This window comes from Ptychodera flava, chromosome 18, assembly GCF_041260155.1.
Source record: "Ptychodera flava strain L36383 chromosome 18, AS_Pfla_20210202, whole genome shotgun sequence".
Taxonomy (NCBI): Eukaryota; Metazoa; Hemichordata; class Enteropneusta; family Ptychoderidae; genus Ptychodera; species Ptychodera flava.
Genome location: NC_091945.1, coordinates 1,994,991 through 2,012,971, shown reverse-complemented (window position 1 = coordinate 2,012,971; position 17,981 = coordinate 1,994,991). Strand labels below are relative to the sequence as shown.

Sequence of the window (17,981 nt, the reverse complement as noted above, 5' to 3'; positions counted from 1 at the left end):
GTGAATACGGGATTGTGGGTAAAGAGAACCTTGCTAAATCTATGGTAACTTCCGTTTCTGGGAGCAGGTCAGGTCAGCTGACGCGACTGATGCTGGATATGGACCTGAAAGCGGAACGCATAGTCATTACATCCATGGTCTAGCAAAGTATCCAGATTTTTACAGCGGACATAGTAACTCATAGTCATTTTAAGTCTTTGAAATCATTACGATTGTGTAGTATTCGTCATTTCTAAACGTTCTGTCGTTCAGTTACACCCTGTTTGTGTGCTGCGCTGCGCTGGTGGGGCTTCGTTCGTCTGCACGTCTGTGACCTCTGCCCTAAGGCTGCGGTCCAGAATACGTACAGTGTACAGCTAGCTTTGTAAGTCGTACCGAGGATTCCTTTAACGATAGGTATGTACTTTCCGCATTTAGACGTTCTAGTAATCGGTCGAAAATTATGAAACTCTTTTCAACACCCCACAACAAGTTTCCCTTTGTACAGGAAATGAGTTTGTTTACATTCGTATATGCAAACATGTTCACAGTGGTGGATAATCGGTTATGTTTGTGAATCTCACTTTCACCATTGCTTCCTGTTCGTTCGTCCACGCCCCTCACACACATTAGATGTCTCCCTTATTCATGATTATTTCAGATGCGAGCTCTTGAACTGTTGTCCCCGGTTACCAAAGAAGCCATACAAATACATTTTATGCTATTGCACACTGACTGCTGTGTTCAGTATGCACTTTCTTGAATGTGCAGATATATTATTTGAGCCAGGAAAAGTCTTGTTGTGTATCCCAAGGGGTACTTTTGTTGAGGGCGGTACCAAAGTACATTTACTTGAGTTCCCACTGACGTTCCATGGACTCCCATGGTATATCAAAGCAGTCTTATATGAGAGAGGGAGAATGATGCAAGGATTCCAAAGCCTTTTAATACTCAAACCTTAGCAACAACATGTGACTGCCAATATTATTAACATGTTTAAAAACTTGGACAGAATTAATTTACATAATGCAAACAATTGGGTTGTATTGGCTAAGCTAGTAATTTGCAGTGCAACATACTTGCAGGAGTAGAATAAGAAAATAATGTACGTGTTCGATAGGGAATAACGGGCACAGCTACTGCCTCATCATCCTCTGTGGATTAAAGGAAGTTTGAAGACAGATATTTCATGAAACACAATAATGCAAAAAAAAAAGGGGGCTTGGCTTATACGTTTTAATCTGCCCATGCATGGTGTGCAATGCTGATCTTATACAGAGATATAATATTCAGTGTTATTGAATGATATTCAATATTGTCAAGACCATCACGGGATATTATACACACACATAAAGACTACGTTGATAAGTTTGAAATAATTCAATATGATGTCTTAGTCAGAACAAAAAACAAAATGTATCAAACGTTTGATTGTTGAAGCTCTTATGTGACATTTTCAATTTCCTGAATATCTGGCAAAGAAATCATTCTCTTCACAGTCACTGCGCTGACGTCATGGCAACAGCAGGCATAGAACCAGCAGCTCCATCCCAGGAAGAATCAACTTCATCTCTGTCCAGAGAAAGAGAGGAAGTGAAAGATGCAGAAAGTAAAAAAGATGAGAAAGATGCAGACAGAGAATCCAACACTAGTGAGCTTTCAGAGGCTACCATTGAAATTGGCCACGATGCCGTTGCAACAATCAGCCTACGTGAGCTAGGTAGGTAAAATATTTCCCCTTCGTATTTATCAATAATATTGCTTGATTTCTGAGTTTCTCGTGTCTACACTGATTACTTGTGTAATTCCAGCCTAGGATTCAACCAGACTGCCTTACTTACAGTACTGACATCACAACAGGCATATAGTTTGCCTGTTTTGATGATCCTTGTGATAAACATAAGGACAGAAGAATGTTGTCAAATTTTGTGTCTTTTTTGTTCTGGCATAAATTCCTTAAGGTAGAATGCACCTTGAGACAGATATTCAGACACAATTCTTTTCTGATCTACCACTTGTGGGGATTCATTTTAAAACTCTTAGAGAAAGAAAAACTTCTTCTGTCTTAGTTTGTCGGAAATCCAATGTTTAATTTTTTCCCATACACAGGGATGGTGTCCATTCTGAATTTCAAATATTGCAAAATGTTGGGAAATTTGTTTCTCTAGTACCAAACTTTGCATGGTGAACCCAGATTTTTATTCTTGATTTGGTAAGAGAATGGTTGAAAGCTTCATTGAAGAAAGTTTGACCAAAAGTTTAAGTCTTTCACGTTCAAAGCGTGTACTTCCTTAACAAACATTTTGATTGTATCTCCTTGTAAACTGGTATTGTATTTATTTTAAGCCAATGACAATCTTCACCAGAAAATCTGCAGATAGATATGGTTGCCTTATAATGACCTTTCTCACCACGTGTCGATTTGTATATTGCAAGCCAATCGAAGAAGTCGATATATAGTGACACATTTCATTGATTGAGACAAATTCATCTTGGTGAAATTCACAAGAACAATGATTATCAATGTGACAGCCATTACACTTGGTAACATTTATAGTTGCTTTTACCTTTTCTTTCAAACTAGAAATCTTACTCCCTTGGAAGAAGTTGATGATATTCATTAAAGTCTATTCATTCATCCCTTGGGAAATGAGAGAACTGAAATTTTTAGTGATGATTTTTTAGTTGATGTTGATGCTGTAAATACTTTGAACAAAATAAACTACTACTTTTCACTGTGTACAGTTATCCTACAGTCCTTCCAACTCTGCTAACTCTGATCTTTCTTCTAACTTCAAACCTCTATCATTATGCACTGTTATAAACTTTCAAGCAGCTATGGTTTCTTTCCGTAGATTTACTTGTGATAATCACTGTCTTGTACTCGTATTGTTGCAGAGAGTAACATTACTTTCAACCCTGAAGCAACAAACAAACTAACAGAGGGACTACTGCAGAGTTTTGTTCCTGAGACAGAGAGTACAAAACAATTGCTGAATGAGCTCACGTAAGTCATACACTGTTTGTAAATGTCATTTTGCCATGACAGATGATATGCATCACAGACAACTGGTCATTTTGGCACTAAACCATTGTGGTCAAAGTCGTTTTGGCCATGTAGTTTTTCGCCCCAAGTTGTTTCAGCAGCGGGACAGAAGATGTCTTGGTACTGCTGTTTCTGATATTTCAAATTGAATGTGTTTTTCTTCCATTCAACTATTATACATGTTTAGTGTCCTTGTGGAACTATATACAACTTGTATAATGTTTTTGCTAACTGTTTCAACCATTGTCTCAAATTCATGTGTGTGACCTTGGCCTTGGTACTATCAACTACTGCCATGATTTGAATGTATATGTAACCATTCAAAAAAATAATTTGACACACGTTTATTGTCTGCCTTGTGTACAATGAAAATTTGTTAATCAATGTTGCCATGTGTGTTCATTTCTTGGTGGTCATGGATTTTCAGTTGTATCAATACATGGTAACTGAATTGGTTTGAATATTTGAAAAAAAATGTTTTTGGTCCTGTTGCCGAAACGACTTGGGGCCACAATATGCAGGACCAAAACGACTTGGGCCATAAAGGTTCACAGACTGAAATATGTTCAGTTTTAACCCTTTGACCGCCAACGTCACTTTTTCTCACTATTATAAAATATACCACAGTCAATTTTTCTCAGAGTTTTGCCAAAATTTTGATTAAAAACTGTAGCAAATAAAATATGTCCATTTGGTCTAAAACTATAAAAAATTTCAGAAAAATTCTTAAAAGATTGGTAAAATGTGGCAGTAAAATTTGATGGGAAAAATTACAGCACTCAAAGGATTAAATGTAATCCCATGGTTTTGATAAAGTGCATATCCATAGCTGCCTGATTACTGCTTGTCATGCTAAGAACAACTAACTTGTTAAAACAGCAGGGTTTACTCAACCTTTTTACCACAATGGTTTGGCCCAAGCCCATTGTTATCAATGATGATTGTGGACCTGTTTAAAGGGAATTGGGGGTGAACTGGTGATGTTGACCTAGCAACTGTTCATTTTACAAAATGGTATCAAGAAAGTATCTCAAGGGATGAGTTTGAAATTCATATTCACTATTTGGGGTAATATACCGGTATATTTATACAGGTAGCATGTCTTTGGGTGAAAATAAGTTGCTGAAAGAGCAACTTTATTGTTCAGGCAGAAACTCTCTATAACTGTTTTATAACTGTTTATTGGTGTGGACTTTACAGTGTGGTTGACCTGATCATAACCCATTGTGTGTTTGTTTGTTGTTTGTTTTTCAAACAGAAGGCACCAAGGTATTTTACTTGAAACATTGCAACAAGAAAACGCAAAGTTTACTGAATGCCATGCAATGAAGGAATTGGTTGACTTGGTAAGTTTGTGCTAAACAAAAGATTCTTTACGTATAATCCAGGAGGGCGTTGAAAATGAAAAAACCCTAAAGCTCCGTCTATGTGTTTTCAGACAATTTGATTAGTACTTCTGGTAGGTCCTATAAAAGAAATCAAATATTGCATGATTTTAGGCCAATTAATATTCTCTATTTATAATGACTTGTTAACTGTTGATTGGCAGACTCCAAACAATGATTTGATGAAACAATGACAAACATTTACAAAGGAGATCTAGCATTAGATTAAAGAGACATAAGTTACCTTGAGTAGGTTGGTGTATCATAGTATTAAGGCAGTGCACGTCTCAAAATAGACAAACTTTTAGTTTTGCTGAAACTTTCCCTAAGAAAACTGTAAACCATTCCGTTTCAAAATCAAGAATAAAAATCAGGGGTCACAACACAAAATTTTATGCTAGAAAAATAAATTAACCAATATTTTCCAACTCTTGACATTCAAAATGGCTGCCACCCCTGTGTTAATTCCATGGGGAAATATTGAATTCTCAATTCTCAGAGAAAAAGCTGGTGAAAATTTTATTCACACCAAGAGCTTCAAAGTGAGCCCCATAAGTTGTAGACCAAAACAATGTTGTAAAACTTGAGACTCTGAGCATCTATCTCTGGGGCATATTTTACCTTAATCACTGCATGGAGATACTATGAGGTTATTATGAAAATACCGCAAAGGATGCACGAGGACATTGGCGCAGCGTATCGCCTGACGCGAAGCAGAGGGCAATGCACGGCGCCAATGTCCGAGTGCATCCTTTGCGGTATTTTCGTAATAACCTTATTATTATACATCTTATATTCTTGACTGGGGCATCAAATTGTCATCAAAATGACAATTTTTCTTCCGATTTATAGCGCCAGTGTGGAACGCTATCTCGGACGCGCTTCTGCAAGTTCTGGATAGTGTGTGTGCACTACACACGTACTTTAAGAGCGCGCGCGAGACATGTTCTGGCACTCGGCCAATGAGTCCCTTGAAACCGTTCAACAGTGAACGCGCAGATACAGCCGCAGGGGATGGGGCGCCTGGAAACCGTACGTGTTACGGAACGGGCGTTCCGTACGGCTTTTTTAGCGCACGCAAAATTCTATTGTTCTCGATGGTAGATGTATAATAATAGGATATATGAAGTCATATTTAGCACCCATGTTGCTTATCAAGCACCATGGTTGTCAATGTTGTCATCAGAATCTATTTGTGTGATTGTATATGTGTTTGTGTCTGTGAATGTGTGTATGAATGTGTAACTTGTATTTTGGTATTTCTTTCAAAATTTTGTACACAAATAGATGTAGTTTGATAATTTGATATTATGGACTTTAGTGATTAATCTTCAACCATTTTGAGCAATGCATTCTGAGTAATAAGCCCCAGGTTAATTCCAAGAGAACAGCTGTCAGCTACACCATTGACAAACAGCTCAGATTTTATTTGAAGAGTAAATGGTTGCTGCAGACAGCAAAAAAGCCATGCTTTCAGTTTGGGAATGTGCATTTATGAACAATAAAATGATGTGGTTAGAAAATTGAACCTAGGTCCACGATACTTTTTTCTGTTTTCACTTTAAAGAGATGACATTCCTTCTCTATCAATTTTCATCCAAACATAAAATGGTCCATTGTTGATCACCATTTTTCACTGACCTTGAAAATTCAGCCAGGAATATAGTAATTCTGCTTGCAGTTCGTACCTATGATAGTGTTGTACATTACTCCTTTCCAGGTTGATCAATCAGGACAAAAGTGCATGCTGCTACAGAAGTCTTAGTTCTGAGTTTGAACACAAATATTCACAATTTTCATACAGATTTTTAGTTCAATTATCATGACATAAATTATGTTCATATTTATCCATGGAAGTAAGGTACCCAAGTGCCATGAAAGTCTTGCTATGATTATTACATTGATGTTAGGCCCTACCTTGTAGTCAAACTCCACTCTTTGGGACGTCTGATATACATCAACAGTCACCAAGGATGTTTAGTCAGCATACATATGAAGTCTGAAAACTGATGTTGATATCTGTATGTTCAGTTTACAGAGGCTAAACAGTACCAGCAAAAGTTAGTCAGTGTAAGGAAAGAGATGGGACATCTCCATGACAAAACTGTCAAACTTAAGGTGAGTGTTGTGTATCCCCCCCCTCCCCCCACCCCAACAATATCTCATGCTCTGTAGTGCTAAACCTCCTCTCTTACCAAATGCATCAATTTTGCCCTCTCTGAACTTCTGTGACAGTTACCATTGTCATGGTAAATGGTTCTACTCTGGAATGAAATGGATATTTGGTGTTTAACAGACAGTATGCCAAAGGAATAACGTCATGACAATACAAACAAACACGCGTGTAAATGAGTATGGGAAATACACTCATTTTGATGTGCGTTTGTGAAAGTTGTTTTGTTTGTACCATAGTCTTTAGCATTCCAGATTTAATCCACTGAATGGTCCTAATGGTATTTGATAGTCTTGCACAATTTTTACCTCACAGTTACACTTTTGTCCACAGGTTTGTTGGCCTATTGGCATGAAAAGATCACTGATTTAAATGAAAAAATGTGAACAGCAGTGATCAGTCTTTGACTGTTGGATTTGCCAAACCACATCATATTACAGCAATTCATATTAAATTTAACCAGTAAAGCACACCCAGTGAAAGTATACCACGAGATTTTGACCAGTTCATGACATGTATGCATCGAGTGATAGCAAGTGCATATATGTCATGAACTGGTCAAAACCGAGTGGTATACTGTTGCTGGGTACATTTATTGCTATTATACCATAACAGTATATCGAAATTCTGGCATGGAATGTCAAAAAAAGATTTTAGCTCTTGCCCAGAGCTTGCGCGTGTGCCTGCTGTGGTATATCGCAAATATACCATGGTTCTTTTCCCGTCTTGACCAATCAGATCGCTGTATTTGTGCCATCAAAATACTGGTACGATATAATACTTGCCTGTACCATGGTGACTGTGGCATGATCTGTAACTGATTCATTTCCATATCCTCTGTGTGAACAGAAAAGAGCGTTAAAGCTGCAGAATGAAAAGATGAAAGAAAATCTGAAGAAAGAGCAACAGAGAGACAGGGAACATGAACAGGAAAGGTATCTGATTGCAAGACCCACCAAAGAGTTACAAGAAAAGACATTGGAACACAACACACAACAATCACAGCCTCCATCATCATCATCGTCGTAATCACCACAGATAATGAGATAGGTATTGAAAGTGTAGACATTACAAAGCAGTTTGATTGCTTTTCTTGGAAGAGGTACTGTACATTGCTGGCTTTACAAACAAAAGCAAACTAAAAAAATGTAAAAAATTCATGAAAGGGGCATCGTCACTGTCTTGCTCATAATTTTTGAATTTTGTGTCATTTTAGAAGTCAATTACTGTATACTACTTGCCACTTTCAGATTGGCTGACTAGATAGCCAGCTTTGCAAACTAGAGTGACCAACAGAACATCTCCAACCCAGCCTACAGTCAGACCAGGTAAAATAAAATAATGACTTCATATCTGATATGTATAAGAATTTATCAGGTTTATCTGAGCTCATTATTTGTCAAAGAAATCAATTGAAAAGTCTTAGTGGTTCACAATCAGTTTATTGACATCCAAAAAATCTTGGTATCTCCAAATCGACAAGATACTTAGAAGGATAGCTATGTTCAAATCTTTTAACAGTATAACTGTCATATTTCAATTGGTGTCCAGATACAAAATACTTCGGTACTTCTGCCATTTGTCAAATCAAAAAACGTAAATTAAATTGTAACACACCTTTTCCAGACTCTTTCATGATTTATTTAAATATCACGTGGTCACATGGTATTCAAATAGCCAGATATCCGTTAACAGTTTCCAAACTGTTAAAAGATTAACAGTATGGAACAATTGTTGACAAGGTAAGTGTTAAAGTGCCTTCTACATATGCGTGTATTGTAGGGTGCACAAAGAAGATTGTAGTGCTGTATGCAACAGACAGAGTAATAAATGTGACATTTCTTGAGATTTGAATGAGAAAATTGGATGAGGTATGTAACAAAACACATATCTCCTGGCCATATTTTGGTGTAGAATATGTTTGTTTTCCCTCAGACCTAACCGTCACCCTAAACAATCTATTTCTTTTGGCCAAACAAACTATCAGACCCCAAGACAAAAAGTGTATCCTGTTAGCCTCATGGCCAGTCCATTTGTGCATAACATGTTCCTCAAAGATATCATTATTGGTAAATGTCAGATAATTTGTTTCTCTAGCACCAAACTGTGCATATGGTGACCACTAATTTTTATTCTAGATTTGGTAAGAGTGTGGTTTAAATTTTCATTGAGTAAATTTTGAGTAAAGGTTTTTAAGTCTTTCACTTTTGAGGCACATAGTATCAGAATCACAATCAGCACTATTATGCAAACGAGAAATTTGATGATTGTTTTATCGGATGCAGAGGGCAATTTTTTAAAGCATACTTGAGTGGACAATTCTTAAAAAGTAATGAGGCACTCTATCTGCTTGACTTTCATAACTGCAGAAGACATATTTCCAATAAAGCATTCTCCTTCAGCCATTTGTTTATCAGATAATTTTTAGTGTTCTTAAGTTGCTCAGAAATTATAGACAAGGATGATAGTATTGGAGATCATTTTCCATTTTTAGCTCATATTTGGTATTTTATATAAATACCAAAAAGAGCTTATATGGTGATTTTATTCTCAAAATGAAAGTGAAAAATGATAAGAGATATTGAAATGATGAAAAATTTCATTTAAAAATAACAACTGGAAAGGATTCCTATTTTGGTTAATTTATAAAATCTCTCTCTCATAGATAAATGTGGAAATAAAACTGGGAATATTTTTTTATTTAATGGCTACTCTCCACTAATGTGGACAAACATATTTATTTTAGCTTAAACTTAATAAAAATGGTATAGTTAATACTTTGAAATTACAAAACTATGGTATGCAAATTACATGCTTGTGTCCCATGTAAAGTAACTATCAAGCATTTCCATGAAGCAGTTCACATTATGACAAAAAGTTAGCTGCAGCTGTTTACTGGTAGCTGGTGTCTCACATTTTTAAGCATTTTGTGCAAAGACAAACATCACAAAATAAAGAGACTGGAAGGTTGAAATAGTTTTGACAGCAGTTTTCATTTCAAAACTAAGATATTTTTCTATTGGGAACATTTTATACAATTGTAAAAGCATTGATTGTTCAACAGAATGTAATTTCATTGTTTTTGATGATTTGTGAATGAACAAAATAAAATTGCAGCGAAAATGTAAAGAAATCTGTTGATTTTACCCCAAGAATAAATATATCAAGCATAAACTGATAAAATGAAATTACCATGAAACATTGCTTTCACAGTTTTTTTTACTAGAATTGGGAGGTGTCATCATTATCATATCTTTAGAAAAGTACAGTTCTGTGACTTCATTGAAAATAAAAAAAAAAACAGTATTGAAAACACTGGAAAATGCATCAAAAGTCAGAGCTAATAGAGGTGTAATTGAAGGATAATTAAATTCATTGAACCATTCAATTGTTGTATTTACTAATCCCACTGACCACATCTCAAGCAGGTATTGACTTCCCAAAATGTAACCCTTCACAGGAAGACTGATTAGGACTTTCAAAATCCAAGAATTCTGCCATTGTCTATATCCAGTGCAAAAGATAAAATGCAATTTTCAGCATGCCATTATTATTAAAAAGTAAATTTAAATTTGGTGCTAGAAAAATAAAACATAGCTGACACAATATGTATTGAAAATACCGGCATCAATGTAATTTGCATCACTAATAAAAAAGTTTGCTCTGAGTCACCTGGGGTTTTATTTATCCTGTTAAAGTATGAACAAACCTAGGTGTTTCATTTATGCAGTGTCAGGTACCCTACACTGCTGCTGTTTTGTTAGTGTTTCTTGACCATGTCAAAACTTTGATGTGGTTGCTGGTCATCTTTCTTAAGCTCTTCGTCAAGAAACTGGACTGGTATAATTTAATATGTGTTGGGGTTCGTTATGAAGGATTGAAAACTTGAATCATTAAACCATCATGGTTTGACCTACATCTATTGTCATCAATTGTGAAAGTGGACCTGTTTGCTAAGAATTGAGCTGAACAGATTAATTCTTATCACGCCTTTTGGCAAAGCTGATCATCATGTGTAAATAAATGATTTGAAACTTCACTGGCACTTGTGTTACGTTTTGTTGTATTTTCACAAGCTGTTCATCTCCTGCTTGGAAAACTTATATGTTCACAGTTTTTGTTACCATTGTATAAAATCTCTCAAAGGCCCTGGCTGACGAGGTATGTATGAGTGGCTGGTTGCAGAATTATAGTTAGACTGTCTTACATCTGATTGCTAGATTTGCATGTTGGCAGTTTCCTGCCTTTTTGATTTTGATTTTGAACTGGTGCGTGGTTGTAGCTCTGAAATACCCAAGTCACGTCACATCAAAGTCATAAGATTTGCCATTGCATTGAGAATTTCACTAAATTTGAATAGAAAGGCATAATCAAATTTTCACTCAAACTTTGATTGCCTGCACATGATGTCATATGTTTCAAAAACATATCCACCTCCAGTTTTACATGGAGCATGCAATACAGAAATGTCACATTCAGGTGATGATTTGGCCACACCCCAGTCACAGTGTAACCACATGTACATTTTAAACCTCTATCTGCACAATGTCATCAAGGATTTTATATTATAGCCCAAACATGGGACTATGTGCCCGAGGGTAGGTGACCATTTGCCCGACGTAAGGAGGGCAAATGGTCTCCTGCCCGAGGGTACATAGTCCCTTGTTTGGGCTATAATATTTTTATTACATGCCTCTCTTACTCAGTTTGCACCAAAAATATTTACGTTTATTGGCAAATTATAGTCGAATGCTTTATTTTCATTTTAGACGAAAAATGGTTAAAAATTGAACGATTTTCATCATCGAATGGCGCATTGATATATTTAAACTACTGTTATGCGGTTTATCAATATTTTTATGCGAAATTTTCCAAAAACCGGATTTCTGTGCAAAACATGCAATTTACGTAGGAAAGTTTTCAAGTTGAAAATAATTCCAGTTCACTTTCAGTCCAGTGATGACTATGCAGCCCGCGACGTCATCGGCGAGTTACCATTGAATCCTATGGAGCGCGCGACGTTCGATATACGAGGCATGTAATAAATTTGAACTATTCTGCATTCATCAGCAATTAATTCAGACACTGATCACACATCACATTCATTTTGAAAAGGAAACTTTATTGAAATTATATGACTAAGAAATAATGGAAAAAATTAATATTCAAGTTGATATATGTTGGTGATATAATATATTATGCCTCTAGAGCAATTTAGTGAACAAAAAAATTAAAACCTACATCTACAAAATATATGAAAAATATACGCAATACAACAGACTTGATGGAGAAAAATTCCCCAATTTCATGCAATACTGCCATCATTTCATCGAATAATATTGATCGGTAAATCACAGAATTATTCACATGTGAGGAAATATTGTAAAATTTTCCACTGTGTTGTCAGTCATTTTAGCACCAAATGTACCTTTTCGACTCTAGTTCACTGATAGCATCTAGTTCTGATGGATGAAATAATTGCAAACAAATAAGAAACATATGAAGGTGTAACCTTAACCTCTCATGGTTGCAAATTGTCTTTTTTTTCAAGCAGCCGAGGCTTACAGTTCTTTGAAATGCCTTCTGTACAAGAGAGTATCTATGAAACAACTTTTCACATTGGAAGAAAGAAATATCATACTTCCAGTAGGATTAAAATGACGGTACACAAATTTTAATCAAATTTCTACAACAAAACTGATGATTTGCAAAGGATGAAAATAATGCCACAGAAGAATTTGAAGTGTCCTCAGTGATTTGGGTATCTGTGTAAAAACTAAAATGAGAGACAGAGTGAGAGACAGAGTGAGGATCGGCCTGTTACTTCTTAAAGGCCCGATAGCTGTATCTTTTCGCATTATTTTTGTGATTTTACTTCCAAACTAAAACAAGTTCATGGGAATGTACTCATTGAGGGGTGTTTATACAGGTAGAATAAACTGTCCACTGGGACTACATGTGCAATTTTGAGCAAGATAAATAATAAATGTTTGCCCAAACATAAAATGGCGCCCTCATGCAAATAAAGCAAAAACACAGTACGCAGTGCATACATGCATTGGAATCTTCACAGAAACAACAGAGTAGTCCTAAATATAATGCATAGTGCTGAATGTTTTCACTGGGACACCATATGCTATGTTTTCTTTGGAATGTTACCAATTTTAAAAATTGCGGGAAATCAAAATAACGGTTCAAATTTAAATTTGCTTGTCCAATTTTTCAATGGTAAAAGACTATATTCTTTAAATTTGTAGAATTTAAACAAAACCAGAGAAAAAGGAAGGCTTTTTTCAGGTTCACAAATTTCAAGAGTTACAGCTACAGGGGCTTTAAGTTAGTCTGGGTAGATGAGAAATCCATTAAAAGTATTGCAATGGGAATCATAGCTTGAATACCAAAAACTATAAGTACCTGACTTCAGCACTAATTTAACTTGATCACCTTGGTTTAAGTGTAGCATACAACTCTGTGAATTCATGATATAATCAGAAACAGATGTCTGATACATTTCAAATATATTATCATTATTTTTCTTCAGTCTTATACTCAAGTCTTTCCCAGAATTAGATCGGAATGTGAAGGAGAAGTAATAGATGCCAGGAACTTCACAAGTGAAGACACCAGTGTTGATACTGATATTGGCATTAACATTGACTATGACTTCAGTGTACGTGATAGTTTGCTCTGATCCGCTGATCCCTATCATACATGACTTCCTCACCACTGTGAATGCCACCTTGACTTGTTCACACTTTTCACCTTTCTGACCTTTAACCCCAGCTGTTCCAGTTTGACCCTTGGCACCATCATTCCCATCACGTCCACCTTCACCCTTTGGACCTTGTGGACCAACCTTTCCTGGCATGCCAGCTTGACCTTTGACACCAGTGTAACCTTCAAGAGTTTGAAATTATTATAGTATTACTAAATTTATCATTATATGACATTGAATTTGGTTTTCTTTGTTGCTCACACACCCTAGCCTTAAGGAAGCCATTTCATGCAGTTTCAATAGCCTCTGAAATTTTTTAAATATTGTGCCATTTGAATGTGTTGGACATACCATTCATAAATTTTCTCAAATATTTCTTATTGCTGGGTCATCAGAACTGGACCCGTTTTCTTGTGTACAACCATTGTATTTCACTCACAATATCTGGATGCATCACATCAATATACCCAGTATCTTCAACATTTAAATTTTTTGATATGACAAACATGTTTTAGCTTTCATTTGCATGACTTGGATAGAGTGTTTACCTTGGTCCTATGGGTCCCATGCTACCTTTGAAAGCAGTTCAGACGACTCCCACCCCCACCCCGTCCTAGTTCAATACCAGCAGATCTATTGCAAAATTTACCGTAAATTCTCATTTGATACACATGGATATACCATCGCAAATCTATAAGGTAAATCCTTAATCAGGTCTGAAACATGGGTCAGGGAGAGGGGCCAGGGAATATATCATAACTCAGCAGTATTTTATTTATATCTTTGTGGGAAACATTGCCATGACTAAGTCATAAAGGTAATTACACTTAATTTTTAGAACTGAAATAAAAAAAACTCTGTAATCACAGGGAAGAGTTAATTTGTAAATGGAAGAAACCTTAAATATTTAAGCCAAAATGCTGTGCCAAGTATTTCTTGTAAAAAAGCTTTGACTACATGGGCCGTGGTCTTTGGTCTTCCGTATATTACATTGTTTCTGCCCCAACTACTGTTTATCCTGGCAATGACTTTGTGAGAGAGCTCAAAAAGTCATGATACAAATCATATGCTTCGATATTAAAATTGTGTAAGAATTCTGGTGTGATGACAATTCCTAAAAATCTAATGATATATGTGCCTTGAATAATTATCTGTGAGCATTTATTTTAGTTGGCAAATGATACAACAATAGAGTGATAAAGTCTGGTTGCTGGAACTGAAGTAGGAAAGCTGAGATGCAATTATTAAACTAAATAACAATATTAGATATAATACGCATATAATGACAACTTAAACTGTAGTTGACAGTCATTCTGAATATCATCAGACCATTGTTTGGTTGAAATTGACATCTATAGGCAATTTTGCAACTATACAGTTACCTCGTTCCCCTTTGTCTCCTTCATCTCCCTTGATTCCCTTCTCACCAGGTTGACCTTTGACACCTTGAGTTCCCGCCGGACCAATCACACCAGGTTGACCTACAAAAGAACACTAAACCAATAAATATAATACAGGGTGAGATTATCATAAGGTTTTAAATTTTCATGTATTGATTACATCTAAGAATTACACTCAATACATAAAACTTCTCTTCAATATTTTGATCAATTTGGACTGGGAAAGTATCTTCCTGACACAAGTGGTAACAATTATACCCTTAAGGGTATCTATGCAACTAAACACCAGTTACACCCCTCATTAAGGACATTTCTTAAAATGTAAAACTTAGAACTGGTATTCATCTAACTCAGGTGGCGTGGATAGTTTTTGATATTCATATACTATCTGTGAACCACTTGATTTTGTCGTCTGTTCCACTCTGTACAAGGATCAGGGAGAGTGACTCAAATTTTCTGGATCTTTAGGAAATTTCAAAGTAAAACAACTTGATCCTTTTAGTTTAGTAATTTCTTTCTAAAAGTATCTTTGATTATGTTTTGAATTCTGTTGTTTTTTTATGCCTTCCCTGGCAGAGAAATATCAATGTACTAATCAGTGACAGACAGATTTTGTGAATAATATTTCAAATTCCAATCATAAAAATTTTTACAAGTCTCAAATTGATCTGGTAGAGGGTATTGTTACCTTGTCTTCCTACTGGTCCAGAAATGCCAGGTGCACCAGGTGGTCCAGGAGGTCCAATAGGACCTCTTGTATCAGGCCAAGATTCTGCACAAATACTAAGACATTCTGAGTGGCCATTTTCATCATTTACTTGTGCAGTGGAGGTGTGGATCATAAACACCAGAAATAAAACAGACATAATATGGTCCATTCTGAAAATAGAACATAAGTGTATAAAACACTAAGTGGCTGACTGATATTTTTTTATCTTGATCGTTGCAATTTATTGAAAAATCTGAAATTTGAATGGGTTGGTATGCCAATTATTTCTGCATGTGTGTGATGAACTGCATGCTGCAGCTACAGTTAAATGATTATGCACATGTGTATCACAGTGAAAAGCCTTTAATGGTATTACAGGAAGACCCACAGCAATTGAGTCACAAATTGAGGCTATATACCCCCCCCTGCCTGCACAAGGTTTTGGTGAAGATATTGAACTGAATAAGTGACTGCCTAGATCTATCTGTGATTTGTTTTTTTCTTTTCTCCTAATGATAAATTTATCTTTGCCAGAAAAATATTGCCAGCTCTGAACAATTTTCTGATCTGTGGTATTGATTAAATCCTGCTTTGAAATGCACTTCAGCTCCTTTGTAACTGACTTTAAAATATGTCACACGTACAAAAAGTGAATTCTCTCATCGCATCAACTTGTGGAGACATTTTTATCAAAGTTTACCTTAAAAGATGTCTTCCAAATCTTCTGTTTTAGACTCGACTTCTATCCCCTGTGGTTTCAGTGGCTGGGTTGCCTTACTGTTAGAGCTCCTCTGTTGTTTGATGTCCAGATGGGTGTGTTTATATACTTAGGATGGTGTAAACTCATTGACTGTGGAATGCAGTCATTTGAATACAGGATTTTAAATCCACCATTTTATCAGGGATGGTCTAATTTTTCAAAATTTGTAAAGATATATAGCCATGTCTTTCAGATCTCAGAACATTGATTAGTAACTCTTAACTGTAATGTTGCCCTGCATTTTACAGTCAATTTCACCTCAATCATTTTCTTTTTCATCCTTTTTATCAGTTTTCTTCAGATGAAAAATTCTGACCATCCCTGGCAACCATGGAGAATTCCACTGACGGTAAATGTGTTTCTCTTTATGACCATATAGAGTAAAATGCAGATCCCTACAGTATCACAGGGTTGTTCAATGTTTATATCTACTCTTGGTGTTTTTCAAGAGTTTAGGTTCATCCTTAGGATGTGTTAAGTAAACAAGTGGCGGATGCATATAAATTTAAGTAAAGATTTACATTTTTCAGGTCCTCATTTCATACAAGAGATTTTTGAAGTATCCCCTTTGACATTGTAAAACAATTCAAGTCTTCTTCCCATTGCCAACACCCTAAATCAATCTAATTCATCAATACTTAGGCTACTTCATTTGAAGTTTTGTGGAGACAGTGTTGATGTCGAAGGGGAGTGATGTGTCTTTCCATTGAGGGACAATTTTCATGAAATCATGTCGCCCCATTATTTATACTCTCTTTGCTACATTATAAAACCTAATTATTTTACACTTTCATTTGATGTCAAGGGTATTTGAAACATTGAACTTGGCAGTTTTCAGGAAATAATGCTGTTCTTGAACAAAAAGAAACATTATTCTCCCTCGAGTGCAAACTTCCTGGTGATCTAGCGCCCTCACTGTTGGATATGTCAAACATTTGTTTTTACTGAGGAGTGTTATAATAAGTTTCTGTGATGCATGATTGTTTGGTTCAAATGGTCTTAGAGGAATAAATGTTTTAAACAACAATTGTCTCAAGTTTCATTTCTCGTTGGCCTGGTCCAGAAAATAACTGACCATCAATGTTTTGATTTCCAAAGGCACATAAATTTTAGCCCACTTTGTGCTTTCGGCATTAAAATATGATTTCCCAAGTTCAGGATATGTTAAAATACAATTCATCTCCTGTTTGACTGCATTTGTTGTGGGTAGCCATTTGTGGATAAGAAATTCGATCAGAAAAAATTGGTTTCCCAATTATATGTTTTGAGATACATTGCATTGAAATAAATTGTCACATTCTTTGATTTTATCACAGACAGTTTATGCAGCTATTTTTGCTTTGTGATCTATTTCAGCCCCCTTAGATGTTAGGAGCTTATTAAAACTGTAGAATTGGCATTTTCTTTCAGCAAAAACTTTCTCAATGCTCCTGTACAAATGACTTTCAGATGTATAAAGAAAAAAATTAGGTTGTTTACGACTCAATGTATCAAAAGTACCACAACAATTTTAGGCTCAGCATTTTTCTACAGGTTCTCCTAAATTGAATATAAATTCATGTTCCAAATTTCAAGTCTAACGTGTGTTTGGATTCACTTGCATGATATTTTAACAATACATATGCATCTCAGGTTGTCCTTAAAGCATGTAATCCACAAATATTATCATGAGATGGTGATTTTCAATATACCCAGTCACAATTGTAAAATGAGAGTTTACATTTTGCAATTTCTATCTCTTGTGTGTTGTTGTGGACATTTCATATATTCTACTTTAACCTGTAATTAATTGCAATGTGTGGTCAAAGATCACA

General features: G+C 35.7%; 2 protein-coding genes across 2 annotated transcripts; one reads left to right on the top strand and one right to left on the bottom strand.

Annotated features, from left to right (window-relative positions):
• The first annotated feature begins 52 nt into the window (after positions 1-52).
• Positions 53-10,622, top strand: LOC139117995 (biogenesis of lysosome-related organelles complex 1 subunit 6-like). The gene is made up of 6 exons (XM_070681260.1): positions 53-396; positions 1,479-1,699; positions 2,878-2,986; positions 4,284-4,371; positions 6,442-6,528; positions 7,433-10,622. Exons 2-6 carry the CDS (start codon positions 1,495-1,497, stop codon positions 7,610-7,612), a joined length of 669 nt encoding a protein of 222 aa, XP_070537361.1. The 5' UTR covers positions 53-396; positions 1,479-1,494; the 3' UTR covers positions 7,613-10,622.
• A 2,292-nt stretch (positions 10,623-12,914) lies between these two features.
• On the bottom strand, positions 12,915-16,550 carry LOC139117990 (complement C1q tumor necrosis factor-related protein 2-like). Its single transcript, XM_070681253.1, has 4 exons — positions 16,108-16,550; positions 15,387-15,577; positions 14,681-14,779; positions 12,915-13,480 (listed from the first exon to the last, which is right to left on the bottom strand). Exons 2-4 carry the CDS (start codon positions 15,574-15,576, stop codon positions 12,921-12,923), a joined length of 849 nt encoding a protein of 282 aa, XP_070537354.1. The 5' UTR covers position 15,577; positions 16,108-16,550; the 3' UTR covers positions 12,915-12,920.
• Between the last annotated feature and the right edge of the window lie 1,431 nt (positions 16,551-17,981).

Bases quoted from the DNA above. Each gene is read 5' to 3' on its own strand.
- LOC139117990 (XM_070681253.1), bottom strand. From the start codon at position 15,576: ATGGACCATATTATGTCTGTTTTATTTCTGGTGTTTATGATCCACACC. The intron at 14,780-15,386 runs GTAACAATACCC...GTTCTTTTGTAG, and splicing joins TGGACCAGTAGGAAGACAAG to GTCAACCTGGTGTGATTGGT. The intron at 13,481-14,680 runs GTAACTGTATAG...AAACTCTTGAAG, and splicing joins AGGAGACAAAGGGGAACGAG to GTTACACTGGTGTCAAAGGT.
- LOC139117995 (XM_070681260.1), top strand. From the start codon at position 1,495: ATGGCAACAGCAGGCATAGAACCAGCAGCTCCATCCCAGGAAGAATCA. The intron at 1,700-2,877 runs GTAGGTAAAATA...GTATTGTTGCAG, and splicing joins AATCAGCCTACGTGAGCTAG to AGAGTAACATTACTTTCAAC. The intron at 4,372-6,441 runs GTAAGTTTGTGC...CTGTATGTTCAG, and splicing joins TGAAGGAATTGGTTGACTTG to TTTACAGAGGCTAAACAGTA.